General features: G+C 37.2%; 1 protein-coding gene across 1 annotated transcript in view; it reads left to right on the forward strand.

Moving 5' to 3' along the window:
- LOC117290019 (splicing factor, suppressor of white-apricot homolog) overlaps nt 1–22080 on the forward strand; it is a 65113-nt gene that overhangs the window by 28961 nt on the left and 14072 nt on the right. Inside the window, exons 3-9 of the mRNA XM_033771243.1 lie at nt 283–414; nt 9810–9907; nt 11738–11966; nt 12371–12513; nt 17978–18185; nt 18556–18751; nt 21452–21696. Of these exons, the coding sequence (XP_033627134.1) occupies nt 283–414; nt 9810–9907; nt 11738–11966; nt 12371–12513; nt 17978–18185; nt 18556–18751; nt 21452–21696 (1251 nt within the window). The remainder of the gene's footprint in view (nt 1–282; nt 415–9809; nt 9908–11737; nt 11967–12370; nt 12514–17977; nt 18186–18555; nt 18752–21451; nt 21697–22080) is intronic.

Consider the following 22080-nt stretch of genomic DNA (forward strand, 5'->3'; position numbering starts at 1 on the left):
TGTGGAAATCGCGCAATATAAATCTTGAATTAATTATTATTATTATTATTATTATTATTATTATTATTATTATTATTATGAAATTATTTTAATTTAATTCAATTCAATTTTGATGTCCCACCCTAGTAGGTTTTGCTTCCAATAGTGATCTAACCATTATTGAAACAGGAGTGCTGCAGGAATTCCAACTTGCTCACCCAAACCACATTTATACTAATAAGAATAATATTGTGTTGATAAATGATGGTGACTCTTGGTTCTTGTTTGTTTTTCTTATCTCAGAGGAAGAGGTTAAGAGATTGAATATAGCAATCGCTTCTTCCGACAGCTCCTACATGTACAATGAAGTAGCGTTTTCTTACGGAGCTGGAAATGATGAATATGATCCGATGAAACCTACAGAAGATGAATCTGGTAAGGCTCAAATTGTCAACATATTTCCACAATTTATATATATTTATTGACCAAACCAACAGCGGATGAGACGCCAATTAAATAAGCAATTAATTGCCCTCAATTAAGGAAACAAAAAGTGTTGGTCTTGTAGGGGCGTGGGCAAAAGGAAGTGTTTCTGTTTCTTTATTCTCAACAATTTAAAATTACAAAGGTTTGTTAACAAGAAGCCTGGTTCATACTTCCTGCGAAGGAGAAGCATACTTTTTTGATGCCACAGGGCTGTTTTCACAGTGTACGTTTCGCAAGAGTTGAACACAGATCAACTGCTGCAAATTATTCTTTGCGAATCTATGATGTCAAAGTTCAAATCGCATTTGCAGGAAGTATGAACCAGGCTTCACACAGTTTATTTCCATAAAACATTGTTAGAAACGATCCCCTTTGAAGTAACTTAGTTAACTTTTTATCCCCAAATATTTGAGAGAGATGAAGCCTTTCTCAGGCTCTGAAAATACACAACTCTATTCAACAGAGGGGGTGATTTGTTTTTGTTTGTTTTTCCTTTTATTTTCTTTGATGACAAATTGAGCTCAAGCTTTCACAAGTTTTTATCTTATGCATAAAGTGCGATGCACCAAGTGAAGATATTGGTCTTTGACATTGACCAAAAGTATACACTGCCGATAACACTACTGCCATCCCATATTCAGTTCACAGTTGATGCAATATTTCTAGGAAAAACAAACACTTGATATACTCTACTGGGCTTCAATCACTCATCTCCCAATCCAAACCAGGACTGTTATTTCCCCGGAGTTTGATAGGGTTTACAATTCAAGTGTAAAAAGGTCAATCAATCTCTCTGTCAGGAACTTCCACTGGGAAATTCATCCAGTTTAAATAGTGGCTTAATTAATGCAAATTTGGTTTATTGAAAATGTACCTTGAGTGTATGACTCACTAGTTTGGATTGGAATCATGTTTGACCCCTAGAAAAGTAGAATTATACCAGGTTACTACAAATCACAAACTATGGATCTCGAGAATCAAACTATCCTTGCTATTCTGACTGATTTCCCTCTTAATGCTATTCATCCACCTGGTCAAATTTATGAGGATGACAAATTTATTTGCTTTCATAAGACAATATTTATGTTTGTTACTGTTTGAACAAACTATGAAATATGCAAGGCAATTGTTTGTAACATGGAGCAATAGCTGCATAATAGTACTTCATGTTAGATTTAAAGAACTTTCTGATGAATCAGAGAAATCAATGGTGATTATAAATTTAACTAACATTTAAATAAACAAATTTGATTATTGCTCTAAATTTATGCAATTATTATTGGCCTTTATGATGTTAAAAACAGCCATAAAAATCCTTCATGATAACAAAAACAGCACATTTGAAGGTGACTAACCACCGAGCCGGTAATTTTACAAATGTGTTGAAGTTATTTATTTGTAAGTAACGATGTGTTCAGTGCACATATTCGTGCTCTGTGAGGGAAGAAAATTACCTCTGAATCTATCTAGAATGGTCCTGAAGTCTCTTATTAAATCCAACCCTCCCAGATGCCGCTGTTTTGCCCTTTTTGTGTTGTCCCCCAGGTTATTATGCACTGAACCTGAAGTCTTAGTTCAGGCAATACTTACTATGATAATAAGCTGAGCCGAGTCCAGGGACTTAATGCTTATTTAGTGGATTGAATTCATAGAGGGATTTATTCAAGGCCAAGACCAGGGTCCTGGGGCCATGTTCAGACCTAAAGGATTTATAGCAGGGTAACTTAACAGCTTAAATATGAACACCACACTGCATATCTTTCATTGTGAGTGGTTCCCTGCAAGAAATTTCTTTGTCTACAAATTCCTTCACACAATAATTTCTGCATAGCAGATCTCTTTAATTGTTCCATTAGTCCGATTTGTAGAGAGTTTTTTTTTAAAACAACAAACAAACAAACAAACAAACAAACAAACAAACAAATAAACACACAAACAAACAAACAAACAAACAAACAAACATACAAACAAACTCCCTTATCACTAAGTATTGAATATTGCATACATGTAGTATCTAAAAGTCAAAGGAGACAATTCTTACCCTGTTCATGAATAGGACAAAAAATGTTGTCAAAGACTAAAGTTCCATCCATTGTTTATTTTAGATTCCAAGACTCCCATTTGCATTTAACTGCTTAATACAGAAAACAATATTGTTTAATAAACGTAACAAAATCTGACATTTTCACAATCCCAAACATCTAAATATGGACAAGACTTGCCAGTCAATTCACAGTCCTTATCCAGAAAAACAGCTTTATTTCTTAGTGGCCAACCTTTATTTTTTCAATCACCATAACTGTACCATGTCCACAAATCAGCCTCCCCTTCCCTCCAAGGCCCTTGCTCTGTATGCTCCAACTACATCAATAAGATCCCGATATGGGACTTTCTCTCCCGCTCTCTCTGTTTAATATTAGAGTCTCACAAGCTTATTAACCCAATTGACTCCCCTTTGATTATTCACAGAGTATAGTATTCATTAAGCAATTTAAATGGAAATGTAGGTCTGTTGTGTTTTAAGAATCTTTGCAATGAGATCTTCAAGGGAATCCGAATCATTGATAGCAGCTAATTGATGACAGTCTGGTGCATATTAAAAGTGTCTGTTGCTTTTTATTTCACCAAAAGGAATCCAGGTTCATATAAATATTCCATGTGCGCACGAGGTGCACTGTACATGTATGTAGGTTTAATATTCAAATAAGTATTCAAGAGAATTTGGGGGGAAATTTGTTGTTTGGTAGTACACAATATGGTTTTGGTTTTCTCAGTCTTAGAATTGCATGGCCAGTTTACTCATGAGAACAAAGATTTGAAATAGAAAATCAACAATTCTCTAGAGTTATTAAGTTTGGTGGCAATTCCAAGGCATGACAATCCAGAACTGACCTTTATGACCTCTCTGCAAGTCCAGTAGGCATTATCAACCAACCATTGAAAGACCTCCAGCAGAGTTACCTAAGTGTAGTCCCAGTACTCCATTATTTCATCAGTAACAGCAGCTGGACATTGCCTGAATGGGTTCAACCTGCTTCTTACCATCAAAGTCAAATTTCTGTTATTGGAGGCCTGGTGCTGTGAGATCAGAAACTTCAGGTTTTTTTATAAAGGGGTGTCTTGCTCGGTTTAAAGGCAGTGGACACTATTGGTAATCACTCAAAATATTTATTAGCATAAAACCTTGCTTGGAAACAAGTAATGGGGAGAGGTTGATAGTAGAACACATTGTGAGAAACAGCTCCCTCTGAAGTAACGTAGTTTTCGAGAAAGAAGTGATTTTCCACAAATTTGATTTCAAGACCTCAAGTTTAGAATTTGAGGTCTCGAAATCAAGCACTGAAAGCACACAACTTCGTGTGACAAGGGTGTTTTTTCTTTCATAATTATCTCGCAACTTCGATGACCGATTGAGCTCAAACTTTCACAGGTTTGTTATTTTATGCATATGTTGAGATACACTAACTGTGAAGGCTAGTCTTTGACAATTACCAATAGTATCAAGAGTATATAAGTGTATGTTTGTTTGTACTATAGTATTCCAAGGTACCTTCATGTTGTGCAGAAACGAGGAGCATACATTCTCAGGCCTGTACGTGTATGCTTCACTTTTGAAAGGGAAAGGGCACCAAGGCATTTTCTCTTTTGGACAAAGGGCACCCTACATGTATGAGGAAGCTGTAAATTTCTACTGTAGCATTTCAAGGGCAACAATGGAATTACCAGGGGCATAATGGCAATCACCTTTGTTGCCTCCATGAAGTATCAGGCATGCATTTTAATGTATGTGGTATGTTAATCAGGGAATTGCTGCAGGCAGCATAAAAGTTGGCCCAAATGCAAAGATGTTTGTACATTCATGTATGTAGTTACCCCTTAATTTAAACCTTTTGCCTAGACATTGTAATATCCCAATAGAAGTGCCCTTTTCAAAAAGGATGTAATGTGCCAGGGTGAGGTGATTGAATATTCTAGGAATGATCAATGACCCTTTTCTCTAGATGCCTAAGAGAGGATGCAATCTTTTCAACAGTTAGTCATCCGACTGTCTGATATTCACGTATCATGCTCATGTGCTTGTTGTTCATGTTCAGTCAGTTCCTATGTAGAAGCTGACGAGAGAAAACCACCTGACCCTAGTCTCATATCAGACGAGTGTTGAACAGAGGCACATCGCACAGTAGTCACTGTTGGACAGTTCATTTTGTCTTTAATTTGGTCTTTGTATGATGCATAAAAGTTTAATTTACTTCATGTTTTCTAATTCCATGTGTTTCCGTTTGATACCTCAGTGTGTATTTCCTGTGTATGTCTCGGTTGAGTAAAACATAAAAAAACATCAAGAACAAACAACAGACATTTAATAATGACAGGAACTGGAAAGTAAATCAGATTACTTTGGTATTTACTTCCAAAATTAAATAAAGGTAATCAAATAAAAGTTAATAAAATAGCAATAAAATCAAAACACGCTTTCATTGAAATGATTTCAAATAATTTATAATCCCGTCAAGGATCTCCACAGTTGTGAGAAGAACAAATGTTGGATGCACAGAGTTAAGATGCTGAAGATGAAATGTTAAGCTCATCAAAACACACTAAAGATAATCAATATTGCACCAAAGCAGCATTGAGAATGCATGTATTGATATCCAGTGCGTAGTGTGGACGTCATATATCAGCTGGTATTGACTCAATGTACAATAGATACCCTAGGAGAATGTCAAATGTCTCTATTTCCTACAAAGATGGTCTTAGTTTTATTTCAGTTCCCTTGAGGCCCAGCCTTCTATCCTTCAAACATAACAACCCCTTTTAATTTCTTATTTGCTAATAGTCATAGAAGATTTGTTGAGGGTGCACATTCTTATCTTGGTGAAATGAAGGTCCACATTTTCTTTCAAAGGGGGGATTTTTATGTAAGTGTGGCTGGCATGTTAAATCTCTTAGAATGTTGTTCTTTAATCTTTGAGAAAGACTATTCTATGGTCGATCGTCTGGCCATCAACTTTTTTAATTGATACCATAGCTAGGTCCTTTTGGTTTGTTAGCAGTTTGCAACAGTTGATTCTATATTCTTATCTTATACCAACTAATATACCCAAATCATTCAACCTTAAAATGTCATCATACATTATGTCAATTATCAACTCGTCTGAAATGTTTGGCCTGAATGTTCAATGTACATAGTTGACAGGGAAAAAGGAAACTTAAGATGCATTGGAGGAGAAAAAATAGAAGTTTAAAAAACAAGCAATTTAAGGCTTAACAACTTGCAAATCATGGTTAAACATCTCAAATTATCATTTACTTAGCCACCCAAAATTGAGAAGACATAGACAAGTTGAGATTTTGTTGTTTGACATTCAGGCCTCTGTGTTAGTGTCTGAATGGATTCAGATTTCAGATTGTATGTTTGTTGATGTAATGATTGCCAGTAATTCACATTCAGCCTTTACCTATAGTAGGGTTAACCGATGGAACTATATTACTTGTCCATATGTGACATTTCAATATCGAGGTATTGATAAACAATCATGTAGCGATTGGTCTTATTGAAAAGAGCTTCTGAGTTTCTTAACCCTGTTCTTGAAAAGTCTTTAATTCCCATGACCCTGAGCTGAACTGTAGTTGTCTACATTATGAATACAATCTCTTTATAACAGTTAAAGGTATGATAGTAAACAGTAAAAGGGCCCTAAATTATCATTTTGTGTTGACCTATTTTGTTTGCTCTTATTTCAATGTTATTGGGTTACTTTTTGGAAGAACATTTCTGAAAGGCTGAATATATACACCTTTTGTTAAAGTACCAAGAAGCTATGGGGCTGCAAATTACATGTATTCCTAGCTAGTTATGCACCTTTTGTTAAAGTACCAAGAAGCTATGGGGCTGCAAATTACATGTATTCCTAGCTAGTTATGCACCTTTTGTTAAAGTACTAAGAAGCTATGGGGCTGCAAATTACATGTATTCCTAGCTAGTTATGCACCTTTTGTTAAAGTACCAAGAAGCTATGGGGCTGCAAATTATTCCTAGCTAGTTATGCACCTTTTGTTAAAGTACCAAGAAGCTATGGGGCTACAAATTATTCCTAGCTAGTTATGCACCTTTTGTTAAAGTACTAAGAAGCTATGGGGCTGCAAATTATTCCTAGCTAGTTATGCACCTTTTGTTAAAGTACCAAGAAGCTATGGGGCTGCAAATTACATGTATTCCTAGCTAGTTATGCATCATGCCTGTAACCTCCCCCTGTATCAATCATTATGGCATATTATTTTTTTCAACAAAAAAGTCTGATTTCTGGGGGATTTTCGCTCTCCAAATGTTTTTTGGTTACAAATCTATTTCCTTTTTAAACAACTTCAGGGTTTCCAAAATAAACCAATTTCTGGTCTGGAGTGTCCCACAGACAGTTAACCACCAAATAGCTGCTTTCACAACTTTAAATCCAAGTTGCAAAACATGATTTATATCCTCTGCTTACCAGTTTTCACGCTATTATGCCTTTTTCTTTGAATTTGAAAAAAAATAACGATGCCATATATCAACCGATGCCCTAATTATCTTCATTTGTTAATATTAAGTATGCAAACATGTATTAAAACTTGATGAACATTGAAATGTTCAAACCACACACCGATCTTCGATGACTTCAACTGGCCCCATTTGTTTTGAGTTTTTCCAGTTTTCACGGCAAACGAGAAAGTATGGTTTCCCGGTGAAGCCATACATGGAAGAAACATCTGCAGTGACTACTAGTGTTCTTTGAGACTCTATGTATGACTGTATAGCCAGCAGTTGCCTTCATTTTATTCCAAATATTTTTTTATAATAAATTTTTTAAATTACCATGGAAACTTGTTTAAAAAAAAAAAACTGATTTTTATTTATTTTTTTTTATATTTTTTTTCTTAATATTTATAATAAAGCGTATAAATAAACAGTGATAATTGAATCAACAAGCTGATGTTTAAATTTTAATATTAATAATAGTATTGATATGAGGGTTACAAAATAAAAATCTCCAAAAATATTAGAAAATGATATAAGGCACATGGCTTCTTTAAGCCTCTGTATTTTTTTTCCAGAATGCTCAGCAAAATATTCAGTCACATGATTTGATCATCGTGAATTGTGAATTGAAATAGTGTTTGATGAAACGTTTTCGGTGGGCAAATATTTTTATATGGCCTCAACATTATGACATATTTTTGTACCTTGTAGAAATGCCTAAAATACCAAACTTTTTGCATTTACGAGAGCAAATAACCAGTGAAGCCTTACATGTTCCTAAGTTTTGGTCAAGGGAGAGGAGACTCTTTGCTTGGCAAATAAAACCACACAATATCTATCTACGGACTGTTTACATCGCGCACAGAGAGGTAAAAGATTTGCCACGATTTTAGGGACACCTCGAAAACAGGACCTCCTACGATACAATAGAGGATCACACCGTGAGAAGCAGGGCTTCTTTGTGTGTGATGTTTTACAGACTCAGTAAAGTGGTATTTACATAATTACAAATAAGTACTGCGAACTGAAGTCAGACATTCTGTAATCCCAATTTTAAACAAAAAATCAGATTAAAGTTCAATGTAGTACAGTTATATTTGATTACATGTTTTTGTCATTTTTGTTATCAATAAATAGAAAGTCCCAAAGGCAAATGTTAACCCATTGAATATGTAACTACAGGTAAACCATGGAGGTGGGAATCTCCATGTAAACGCACCCTTTAAGTTTATTAACCATTCCTAACCATTGTCAGTTTATAAACCATTCCTAACTATTGTCATAACATTGAGGCAGTGGTCATAACAAGGTCAAGAGGTGGGGTTTTAAAAGCTGTCAAGTTTGACTCTGTTGTTAATAACCTTGTGGTTTGTTATTGTTGACATAAGAAACCACCAAAACCACCAGCACTTTGTAGTGAACAGCAGTTGCTTTCTACCTACTTGGTATAGTGCTAACTGCTATGAATGGTGAAGGTTTTAAGATAAAAAAGAGCAATGATAAGGCCTTCATTTCCTTGGTTGACACCAGAGATGAAGGTTGTTTTACAATGAGAGTACATTGGACATGTTTACTTATATAGCTCCTTGCTCTTTGCATGTGCGTGTATGGTAACAGAACTTTGGAATCCTTTTTGAAGTGGAACACTCTTCATACATTTCTTGTACATGTACATGTATGGTAACAGAACTTTGGAATCCTTTTTGAAGTGGAACACTCTTCATACATTTCTTGTACATGTACATGTATGGTAACAGAACTTTGGAATCCTTTTTGAAGTGGAACACTCTTCATACATTTCTTGTACATGTTCATGTATGGTAACAGAACTTTGGAATCCTTTTTGAAGTGGAACACTCTTCATGCATTTCTTGTACATGTACATGTTTAAGAAACTTGGGCTAATTTAATCAAACTACCTACCATTTCAATGTGCAGAGCACTCAAAACCATTTTCATGTCAATACAGATTATTTATATCAATTAAGTTGTGGTTTGTTTTTTGTAGTCACTGTCATCTTCTATGTCTGTTGAAAAAGTATCTGTATTTATTTATTTATTAATTTATTTATTTATGTATTTATAATAACCAAAATCCAATTCTATACAGCATGCAATCAATGCATTGTCAGGTATATATTAATATTTGCAAGTTTTGGACTGCTTCTCTCCTGTTCCTTGGTTTAATTCTTAGATTGGAGCCATGTGAGTTGGGTTTTCAGTCCCTACCTGACTGCATCAGTTTTTTCCTATTAGGGTTTCCCTCTTACATCTAAAATAATTTATTCACTACTTCTCTTCCCTGTTTACCAGTATCTTGAGGCCTACTGGTCCAATGACTGCTAAGTGCTAGTTGTTTAAGAGAATCCCTTGAAAATGATTTCACTATCATCTATCACAACCATTTAAAAATATTAATTGTGTAACATTCGTCTTCAAAACTCTTTTTTGTTTCCAGCTGCTTATTTGTAATCTGCTTATTTGTCATTGTATCGTTCTCTCATTGTATAATTTTGTTGTTCTCTGTATGTGCTTAGAGGCTTTTTGCTTAAGGCGCTTTACAAATGTCTTCATTATTATTATTATTATCATTATTTTATGCTCGGTCTTGATAGAATCAAACCAATTAAGAAACCAAATAAGTCTCCAGTTTAATAAACTAGCTCTATTTTCTATCTACTAGCACTACATAATAATTACCATTCGGATCTCTTTAAATAAAAGGTACTTGGTTGGTCAGTTTATGGAATTTTATAAAAACTTATGACATAACTATCTATAGTATGTTAATTTATGTAAATTTCTTTTGTATGATTATCCAACCCAGAGCAATTTGCCAAGACTCCGCCCAGATGCGAGTCCCCAGAACTGGAAGAGCCATTTATAGCTCCTGAAGAATTGAACATCCCTGTAGGAGTTCAGATGGTAAGATTTGTTTATAGCCCTAAGGCACTTGACATCATTTGAGTAGAGCGCCCTCATCTAGAGGCGAAGGGAGGTTGTTCATTGGCCAATCCTGGGCTCTGCACGTACACACTAGTGCATTCTATTGTTTCATCATTGAGCAAGTTCAGGTGGCTACTAGACTTGCCTAGATCTACTAGACTTGCCTAGATCTACTAGACTTGCCTAGATCTACTAGACTTGCCTAGATCTACTAGACTTGCCTAGATCTACTAGACTTGCCTAGATCTACTAGACTTGCCTAGATCTACTAGACTTGCCTAGATCTACTAGACTTGCCTAGATATACTAGACTTGCCTAGATCTACTAGACTTGCCTAGATCTACTAGACTTGCCTAGATCTACTAGACTTGCCTAGATCTACTAGACTTGCCTAGATCTACTAGACTAACCAGAAACCATAGAGCACAGGGAGATTGACTATATCAAACCATGGCACTGGAGCATGGTCGACCATGGTCAACTCGAGAGCTTAGTCACAGTGTCTGGTCTAGTCTAGTTGGTCTAGTCGCTTACCCAAAATTGCTTATTGGTTTACCTCTAAGATGGCTGATTGATGACATCAATGCATCTGGTCTACTATTGAAGGGTTCCCTGTACGTTTGTATTGAAGGAAGGAAGTAACATCAACCAACTACATTGCAAGGAATAAAATTAACACTGTACGGTCAAAAACTAGTCTAGGATTCTGTATTTGTCAGGAATAAAAAGTTATATTAATTTTGGCTTTTACCAAGATGCTAAATCTGGCAAACTCAATTGAATTCAATATGAGCACATCCTAGTAGGTAGATAAATATCAAAAACTATTTGTGGTCAAATGAGTGAAAAGTATAAACTTTTCCTCAGAAGAATGTGTTCAGCACAAGGTTTACTGATGTAGAGGTTGTTAAACAAAAATTGCCCTGAACCAATTGTCACAACAGTACTGGATTTCTAAATTTAAAGCGCCATTGCATGCATTTTGACAAAGCAAGTCACTGTACTGGAAATAATGCAATTGGGGCAGCTTGCATAGATTGACACATATCATTCATAATCAATGTGTTGTAATATGGATTGGGTCAAACCTCTCCATAACATCTACATTGTTATCATTTCTAAAATGCAATATTCCATTATATTGTATCCAAACGATCTCTTTTGATACAGAGTTTGGTTACTAAGATAAGTAGAGGGTTTTGTAAATACCTACTTGATGGCTACTATGTTGAGATAGTAACTTGTCATGCTTTCCTCCATGCGTGTGGTGTGTATGGGACTGGGTGTGCAAGGTGTGTGTTTGTATTGAGTGCTCAATGTCATAGGGTGATGTGGTGGTTAAGGATGGTGTAAGAGGGTACAATGTAGTCATATTGAACTTGATTGACAAGACCAGATCATATGAATCGCTTTAATATTGATCCTTTAGTATCTGCTGTCAATAACCTTTTGAGATACTCGTATTCTGTTTAAAGTTTTTTTACAAATCTCTGTCAGCCTCTAAAATACTACTTGAAATGTGTTGTAGCTGCAAAAAAAAAGAAGTCCACAGTTTGTCAAACTTCTTCTTTGTTCTATGCAAGAACAAATGAAGCTGAGACCATCTACTAAAGTTGTTAACTATTTGTGACAATGTACATACATGGATTTGAAATCCTTTTATCATCAGCTATGTGGCTTATGAAACTTCATCCTCCATTAACAAAAAAACCCAGTAGTTGTTATTGTTGTGTTTGAAGTACCCTTGATTGTATTTCCGACTTTATTTAGCCTTATAATCTATTCCTAATATTTGATTTCTACTCTAGCCTGGAACAAGAAAGACACATAAATTCATGGAGAAGACGGCTATGTTCATCGTTGGTCAGGGCTTACAGATGGAAATCATACTCAAGACAAAACAGGCCAACAATCCCCAGTTTGCCTTCTTACAGTTTGACCACTACCTCAACCCTTACTATAAACATCTTCTTAAATGTATCAAATCAGGCAAATATAAGCCGCTACCTGAAGAAGAAGAAAACCATAAGAATAAGGGTAAGTTATTATTGATGGCATAGTTAGTTTGGAAATCGTTAGATCTTTCAAAACACTTTTAACTATGCCTACAAGGCCTTTGAAGTGTGCAAGCCCTGGAAGGAAAGCCCTGAAAAATCCTGCCAATCGGGCTCCAAAAGTGACTGCTCATTCAAATCTTTCAAATGCTCTAAAATACTAAAAATGTGTTGTAGACGCCAAAGAGAAAGGAAAGCTAGAGGGAAAGTGAATCTTGTTTATTCAGTCACCTTGTACTGCTTTCAGTTAAGAATGCCAAGATTAACAAAGGCTGACAGTGGACCAGTTGCTCTAAGACTTGATGCCTCTTTTATCATCAACCAATTAGCCACAATATCTCATTGAGAGAGATGTGTAATTACGATTCCTTTTTCTTTAATTAACAGGTGGAAAAAACAGGGTACGAAGAAACAGTAATGATGAAGATGATGATGAGGATGATGACGATGATGACGATGATAATGATAATAGCGGCTACCTTCATCCAAGTCTTCTTTCCAAGCCACGCCCAACACCCATGCAGACTGGGGTAGGTTTATACACAAATAACATTAAGTATTTAAAGGCACTTGACACCTCTGGTAATTGTCAAAGCGCAGTATTCTCACTTGGTGTATCTCAACATATGCGTAAAATAACAAATCTGTCACATTTGTGATGCGATCTGTGAAAACCCGTCGGATGTCGCAAGGTTGCAAGTCCCATAAAAGCCAAAAAATAGTTCCTAGGTCGATTTTTTTGACAAACACGTTTGTCATTTTATTTGATTCCTTGATATATTTATTTCATCCTCTTAAAGTATTTTTGGTAAGTTTTACTATACATTTATGTGAAATAAATGATTTTCATGAGCATGTTTGTCGTTGTAATTGTTGTTTTTTTTCAAGTTTTTTCTAAGTTGAGTTCAAAATAAAGCTTAGTTTCGCAGGAGTCTGATAGTGTTAATGCGCATGGTGAGTCGCCCAATTAGATATTACTGCGCATCTAAAATTCTCTCCCGAGTCAATTTTTTATTTTCGCCAAATCTTGTTCCAGTTCAACATAATTATTTTCCGCTTTTTATTATTCACCGGCATTCTGGACGCTTATAGGTTATATTTAATGGCCTAAAGAACATTTTTGTTCCGTGTTTTCGCACTATTATTCTCAGTAACAAACTAAATCTTGTTAAATAAACGAGTAACTAGATTGTCCACCATCGAAAAAGTCATCGGCGAACAGCTGATCCAAGATGGCCGCGCCCAGCACGCAACGCGATGCTGAAAAAAGTGGTGAAGTTCGACTTGCATTGAATGAATTGCGAGCCTTAAATATACTTCAAACTGCCGATACTGATGCCATGAGAGGAGTAATACAAGATTACTTTACATCAAGAGATGGAATTGATTCCGACAGTGACAGTGACGATTCAGACGAACCAACAATACCAAGTACTACTTGTTGTAGGCCTAGTCATGGCGATCATGGGCATAGTAGCACATCCAATGTAGGTCATCGCGATGACGACAACGAACCAGAAATGCCTGATCTTGGTGTAAACAACATCGGCCCTGAGATTGAACCCCAATTAGAAAACAATGCAGGTTTGAGGCTTTATTTTGTTCTGTGTTATTTATTTGTTTATTTATTTTGTATAATGTTATTGTGACTGAGTGTTAGGCCTATGGCATCTATTGCTATTTTAATTTTATGGCACTATTGGTTCTCTGCATGCCCCGCACATGCGAAGTGGATACACCCACACACGGAATAAGCTGTGAAATACTTCCATGTTTGTTCTGTCCATGGCCTGTAACACGGCATTGCCAATTTTATTTTGTTTGGTCCTCAAAAATTGTCATCGAAAAAGAATAAAAAACAGGCTAACTACTTAATGTCTGGTATAATTTACAAGTTAAGCAGCGGTAAAATAATTGCTGCCTAATTAGGGCCTATGTTTTTTCCAAAAAGGAGACCTATTTGGGGATATTGCCATTATTTTCATTTTTTTTTCTCTTTTTTTTCTCTAAAATAATTTAAAATCTTCTCATTCTCCATTTTAATTTTGTTGTTGTCTTCTTTTGCATTTCAGGTAATGATGAGCAGGACGTCATAGAAAATGTTGCTGACATCCTCCCACCCCTGCCAGACCCGGACCCTGGCCATGGTGATGAACCATTTCAATGTAGTTGCAAGCATTTTGCTGGAGCACCATGTTCATCCATGTTTGAACCCGGGGACCTTCAGTTCATCATAGACAACTGCCTTGAGATGGACCGCACGGAATTGGACATTACCATCTTAGCAAAGCTTGCATGTGGAATTCACTTAATCGGCGTTAACACAACGGGCAAAACAAACAGAACCGAAGGAACGCAAGACCCAGCGTACTGACTTCTACCACCAAGGATCAAGAATATGTAGAGACACTTTCAAACATATGCACACGATTGGTCAAGAACGATTGAATAACTTGATTAAGCATTATAAGGAACACGGTGTTACTCCCAGACGACATGGAAATACCAAACGCCAACCAAAGCATGCCTTGAAAGCGAAAGATAATATCTATACGCTGCCCATTTTATTATGAACTACGCAGAAACGCATGGAATGCATTTGCCCGGTAGAGTACCAGGTTACTGGAGAACTGATTTAAAACTTCAGTAAACGGAAGGTTTACGATGAATATGCACGTGCAATAACGTCTACTGATCATCGCAAAGTGGCCCTTGTTACATTCCGGAGAATCTGGCGTGAGGTGACCCCCTTTGTTGTGACAATGCGACCCGCGACAGATCTCTGTTGGTTGTGCCAGAAATACCAACAGAGGGTGTCTGTCTCGGCAAACCTTCCAGAGCAGGAGAAAATGCTGCTGTACCAACAGGCTTCGGATCATTTACAACAAGCTGCTACGGAGCGACAATTCTACAGGACGGTATGCGAAGAAGTCGGGCGAACATTACCCGAACACTTGGGACTCGGTCAACATGACCCGTGTAGTTACGATGGGACAGTGCACTACAGCATGGATTTTGCGCAACAAGTACATTATCCATACAACCCTCGCCAACCAGGACCAGTGTTTTTTAAGACGCCACGTAAATGTGCAGTGTTCGGTGTTGCCTGTGAGGTTTTGCCTAAACAGGTTACATTCCTCATTGATGAATGCGTGCAGACTGGCAAAGGTGGAAATTGTGTCATTAGTTTGCTTCACTACTACTTGGAGAATTACAGGCTTGGAGAAAGTCACATGCATCTCCATGCTGACAATTGCAGTGGGCAGAACAAGAACTCGTACGTCATGTGGTACATGATGTGGCGTGTATTGACCGGCCGCCATGAATCAATCGATATGAGCTTCCTACTTTCCGGTCATACCTAGTTTTCATGCGATTGGTGCTTCGGCCTTTTTAAACGGAACTTCAGAGCAACCAAAGTAGACTGCCTGAATGACATCGTGGCAAGTGTCACCGACTCTAGCCCTGCAGGAATTGATGTGCCGCAGCTGAATGGAATAGAAGACGGTACAGTGATTGTACAAGCCTACAACTGGGCCACATTTTTTGCCCAGTTCTTCACTAAAGTGAAAGATATCAAGAGCTATCATCATTTTCACTTTGACAGTGAATCATCTGGAGTAACTGTCAGCAAATATTCTGATACTGAGAACACATTCCAGCACCTTCTCGCTGTTGATGCAATCGATCGGAATGCTATGCCACAGGTTATCCAACCAAAAGGTTTAGAACACAAACGTCAACGATACCTCTTCAATGAAATTCGCGAATTTGTTGCAGACGAAAAACAGGATATTGTGTGTCCAGATCCTGGCCCTGCCCCAGTCAGCAGTGATGCGGAGTCAAGCGACACTGAAGAAATTGCTCCTCCACCACCTAAACGAGGACGCGGCAGAGGACGTGGACAAAGAAGAGGTCGCGGACAAACCAATGATCGCGTACATGGACGAGGACGCGCAAACAATCTGTAGACTACACTTTAAGACAAAGATTCATGTTCACTCAGTGTATTTTAATCATTACAAAATACAATTTGCTCATTAAGAAACATGTTAGGCAAAAAAAGTAAAGCAGTTTGTCTCTGCTTCCTTTAGCTTAAAACCCAAAGCACTTTTAGCCCAACTTTTTTTTCGTGGTGATTTTATTAAGAAGTAAAAAACTCTTTCAAAAAGCTCAAAAACAAACGCATTAAAATGCCACGTTTCTACCTGTACGTGCCTTGGACTCAGAGACAAACTTTTTCTCCTTTTTGCCCTACCATACTCAGTATCATCAAATTCACAGCATTGTCAAAATAATGTTGAACACAAAGTAGTAAAATTGAATTTTATACATGTAAAACAAGGCAAATAACACTTGTTGCCCCCACCCCACAGGGCTGGAAAAAATGTAAATTTCCCGGGAATCCAATTCATAAAATTGATAATTTCACAGGAGAAGTGGCTGCAAAGTAGCAACCACGACCGTGTATGTGGTCGCAGGGGAGGGTTTGGGGAGGGTTGCCCCCCTCCCAAGCTAAGACAAATTTAATTTTCTTTTTTAAAGTTAAAATATTCTACCTGTATAATTGCTTTGATTATGGACTGAACTTGCATTTTTCTATAAAAAAAAAAAAAAAAAAGTCAAGTAATGTCAAATAACCCTTTTTTTCACCAGGATGCATCCATAGTTATATGTTGTATCAGTACATGACAAACAAATGTGAATAAAAACACTAGGTGGGTTTTGTAACTCTTAATATTGTGATTGTTCATTTCTTTGTAAATATAAAACTTGTAAAATACTGTTTTCTCAGAACTTCGCATCGCCAATAATTGAAGTTCATTTTAACGTAACTTTTGATGTAGGGGTCCTAGAGACCTGATTTAAAAAGCATTAGAAAGAAGATGATCTCAGCTTTAAGATGATGTAAAGAACTAATTTTTTTATTTTGCCACCATGTGGCGGGTTTTCACAGATCGCATCACATTTTGACTCAATTGAAAGAAAGAAAAAACAATCTTGTTGCACGCATCTGTGTGCTTTCAGATCCATAATAAAAGTCTTCTCTTTTATTATTTGAGTGAGAAGTAACCTCTTTCTCAGAAACTACGTTACTTCAGAGGGATCCGTTTCTCATAATGTTTTATACTATAACAGCTCACAATTGCTTGTAACCAACTTAGTTTTATGTAACAATTGTTTTGAGTAGTTGACAAAGTGTCCAGTGCCATTAAGAGGTAGTTCCCCCCAAGTAAGCTGTGAAGACAATGTGATCCTAGCATTAATCAGTGTAATCTGAGTCCAGATCTTGGCACTTTGTAGGTTTTGATACAACTATCAAGCCAGTAGGGAGTGTTGACTTGACATTTACACAGCTTGCAGTTCCTTTCTGGGTGTTGACATTGGGTCCAGCAAGAATACTGATACTTTGTATAAAGGATTAATGGTGTTTACGGATTACAATTAGTTATATGTAGAGGTGTTTCATTCTAGTCATATGAGGGATTGACTTCCCTTAGCATGGAGGTACGTAGGAACCTCAATGCTTTATAGAGAGAAGCAATTTTGTTGGATAGGAAGTTAATTCATTTGATATATGAAGGCCTACATTTTCACTGAGCCCTTCAAACCCTTTTCACACTAACAAGTCAATACCAAAAACATCTTTTCCGGAAATTTTGAACAACGGACACTCACTTTTCTAAATGCAGAATTGCAACAATGTTTCTCACTTTACCCTTAATCCAGGCAGGAGTTGCCCGAATCAGCAATTCAAATGGGAAGAGATTTCAGCGGAAATATATTTAGTAGTTTGTAATGGTCTTTTAAAGCAAACAAAGATGTTTTTGTTTTGTTTTTTAAATGAGCTTTCATTCAAGTTTCTGTTATTTCTAGTGGGACTTTTTTTTAATTCATTAAGTTAATTGGATGCTACACCTGTTTTATTGTTTAAAGCCATTTTATATTTCATACCCTAATTCCTCCTTTTCCATTTATACTTTCTGTTTTTAGACAACAACAATTCATACCTCGCTACCTCCAGTGTCATCTTACCCACCCATGGACTTCTCTAAACCACCTCCAATCATGGGATATCATGACCCAAACTTCCTGGGCCCTTCAGCGGACCGTAGTGGTATGGCTCCTTCAGGATACTATGATCCTAATATGTACTCTATGTTCCCACCCCCGCCTCCACCCCCTCCTACGGATGGTTCAGGTGAGTAAGTGAAGGGTAACCATTTGTTTTATTTATTGTGAATCAAACCTTAAATGGGGAAAATGGTCTCTCTTCATTATTCCTTTTTGTATAATCATAACCACACCCTGCCAATCATTTCCCCCATATTTTCAGAAATATTTTTGAGAAACAGAAACACATGGTGTCATTTTAAGATGTACTTTCTATGTAAGCATTGGCAACTTTAGAGCATGTCAGTTCAGTCTGATATCTTGTTGATAGCAAATGTATATCCAATCTTGCAGCCGCTTTTACACAAGTTTTGTTTATGGCTACTATAGTCTCTAAAGTGTTAAACCCGGTGCTAGATATTAACAAATACCACAATGTTCTGATTTTGTTTGATCAGGGATTGCCTTATCACTACCAACAGTGCCACCACCACCCTATGCAGGGATGGATCCTCAGTATGTAATGTCTAGCATCAATCCCAATCACCATGCACCCCTGAGCCGAGACACCTCTACACTACCTCACCAAGATTCACCATCAGTGCCACCAATGTCATCCAATATGGCAGGATCATCGCCATCTACAGATAGCAGGTAGGAACTAGTATTCCCTCACTACTCATGCATGAAGGAAACAACAAACTAGTATTCCCTCACTACTCATGCATGAAGGAAACAACAAACTAGTATTCCCTCACTACTCATGCATGAAGGAAACAACAAACTAGTATTCCCTCACTACTCATGCATGAAGGAAACAACAAACTAGTATTCCCTCACTACTCATGCATGAAGGAAACAACAAACTAGTATTCCCTCACTACTCATGCATGAAGGAAACAACAAACTAGTATTCCCTCACTACTCATGCATGAAGGAAACAACAAACTAGTATTCCCTCACTACTCATGCATGAAGGAAACAACAAACTAGTATTCCCTCACTACTCATGCATGAAAGAAACAACAAACTAGTATTCCCTCACTACTCATGCATGAAGGAAACAACAAACTAGTATTCCCTCACTACTCATGCATGAAGGAAACAACAAACTAGTATTCCCTCACTACTCATGCCTGAAGGAAACAACAAACTAGTATTCCCTCACTACTCATGCATGAAGGAAACAACAAACTAGTATTCCCTCACTACTCATGCATGAAGGAAACAACAAACTAGTATTCCCTCACTACTCATGCATGAAGGAAACAACAAACTAGTATTCCCTCACTACTCATGCATGAAGGAAACAACAAACTAGTATTCCCTCACTACTCATGCATGAAGGAAACAACAAACTAGTATTCCCTCACTACTCATGCATGAAGGAAACAACAAACTAGTATTCCCTCACTACTCATGCATGAAGGAAACAACAAACTAGTATTCCCTCACTACTCATGCATGAAGGAAACAACAAACTAGTATGCCCTCACTACTCATGCATGAAGGAAACAACAAACTAGTATTCCCTCACTACTCATGCATGAAGGAAACAACAAACTAGTATTCCCTCACTACTCATGCATGAAGGAAACAACAAACTAGTATTCCCTCACTACTCATGCATGAAGGAAACAACAAACTAGTATTCCCTCACTACTCATGCATGAAGGAAACAACAAACTAGTATTCCCTCACTACTCATGCATGAAGGAAACAACAAACTAGTATGCCCTCACTACTCATGCATGAAGGAAACAACAAACTAGTATTCCCTCACTACTCATGCATGAAGGAAACAACAAACTAGTATTCCCTCACTACTCATGCATGAAGGAAACAACAAACTAGTATTCCCTCACTACTCATGCATGAAGGAAACAACAAACTAGTATTCCCTCACTACTCATGCATGAAGGAAACAACAAACTAGTATTCCCTCACTACTCATGCATGAAGGAAACAACAAACTTACCAGTAATAATAAAGCCAGGTGCTTATATTACACATAATTCGGTAACTAGAGTACATCTATTCCCCCTGGAGCCTGTGAGTGACCAGAAGAGGGGCCTATTTCCCGAGGTCGCTCTTCTGGTCACTCAAAGTCCCTCGTGGGAATAGACGTATACTAGTTACCTCGTTGCCAGTCAATATGTGTTTTAGAACACAGCTCGGTCTTCAAATGTCAAATAAGAACAGAAAAAGGAATTTTGCAGTTTGTTCAAGGTTCAATTCAAAAGAGGGCGATGTTACCGCGGGCACTATTTTCAAAGACTAGTGCCCGCTCTGGTACTATTCCCGCAAAACACGCGCGCGCGATCACTAGCCTATATTAGTCCATCACACGTGACCGTGTTTCAGCCAACCAGAATACAGAAAAAGCAAGAGGTGTGTTATCAATCGCTTTATCACACCCCTGAGGGGCATATCGAAGCCTCAGTATTTTTTCCTGCAAGTAATTGTTTACAAGGTGCTGTGGTGCAATATGCTGCCAATCAAATCAGGAACACAGGGACAAACTTGTTCTTTTTATGATAAGTGCACTGGGTTCTTTTACGTGCGGTACAAAACACTTGACATTCCACAAATGCTGGGACTTGAACCCACACTTTGCTGATCAGAAACACCAGAGCTCAAGTCTGGTATCTTATCTGCTCGGCCACATTATGCTAAAAGTAGGTGAAAAGAACCTGGTTTGTGTTCTTCCATTGACAACCAAACAGTCTCAGGATATCAAAGGGTCAAATCAAGCTAATAAACTCAATTATTAAATTTTTAAACAGCCAATAAAGGATGATCTCAATGTGTATAGATGTTACAGTTTTCTAACAGCTGCAGTCCATAGGAAACATAAAAAATATAACGAGTCTCTTACCTCATGTTAAAACATGGTCAAAATGTTCTTTCCCCGAAAGAACTAACTGCAAATTTTTAGAGTAAAATGGTTACTAACCGGTATCTACGATGTCTATTTGGCCATAAAAAGGTAATAGTTGAAATATTGAGATCATCCTTTATTGGCTGTTTAATGTAATCATGTTAGGTACATAAATCTGACTTATCTAGTGTTCAGATACAACTTCGTCTTCATACAACCAACCTGAAAATTAAATCAATTTTGTAAATCATGTTTTTATTGTTATAGTTTTGGCTTGAAGGTTTTTTAAGGGAGTGCTTCCAGGGGCCCTAATGAATTTATTTTAACTGAGCTAAATTGAAATAAGATTTGATTTATTTTTGGCACACTGCAATGATTCTGGACATTTGGTGCTGGTATAAATTAATTAAATGTTAACACTTGGATTAAAGTTGTTTTTGAGCGTTTTTTTTTTACCATTCTTTTCACTTTAGCGAGTCTGAAGTACACCAAGTCATTCCACCACCTCCAGACATCCAACCAGTTATTGACAAGTTGGCTAAGTATGTTGCTAAGAATGGTAATGACTTTGAGGCTAGTGTTCGTAGTAAGACAGATCCACGGTTTGATTTCCTCTTACCCTGGCATAAATACAATGCTTACTACATGCAGAAGAAGAAGATGTATGTGAAGGAGATGGGAGGCATAATGGAGGAAGGTGATGACAACCCTAAGAAAGGTTAGTGTGGAGAGTTACTTCAGCAAGGTCTTGGTTCCCAAGAAAGAACTATGACAATGATGTTTGAAGCTTTGTATCAGTAACTTGCAGCTACAACCATGTGTCAATCTGTTTGGGTGTAGTGTTAGCTCTGAAAAGAGCTGGCTAGGTTCTGACATTTCAAACATTATACTCTTGTTTTTCCTAAAGATGAACAGAATATACTGTTCCAATTGTCAAGACCACACTCTTTTTTCAGAGCCAACACTTCTTCCCACAAGAGATTTACACATGGTTGTACCTTCAAGTTCACACGTTATAGCTACTTTTGAAAGACTTTGTTGTTAATCGAGGGTCTCTTCTTTTATGTTTATTAGATTGCATTTTTTCTTATTCTTTACTTTT

Source organism: Asterias rubens, chromosome 5 (genome assembly GCF_902459465.1).
Source record: "Asterias rubens chromosome 5, eAstRub1.3, whole genome shotgun sequence".
NCBI classification, from domain to species: Eukaryota; Metazoa; Echinodermata; class Asteroidea; order Forcipulatida; family Asteriidae; genus Asterias; species Asterias rubens.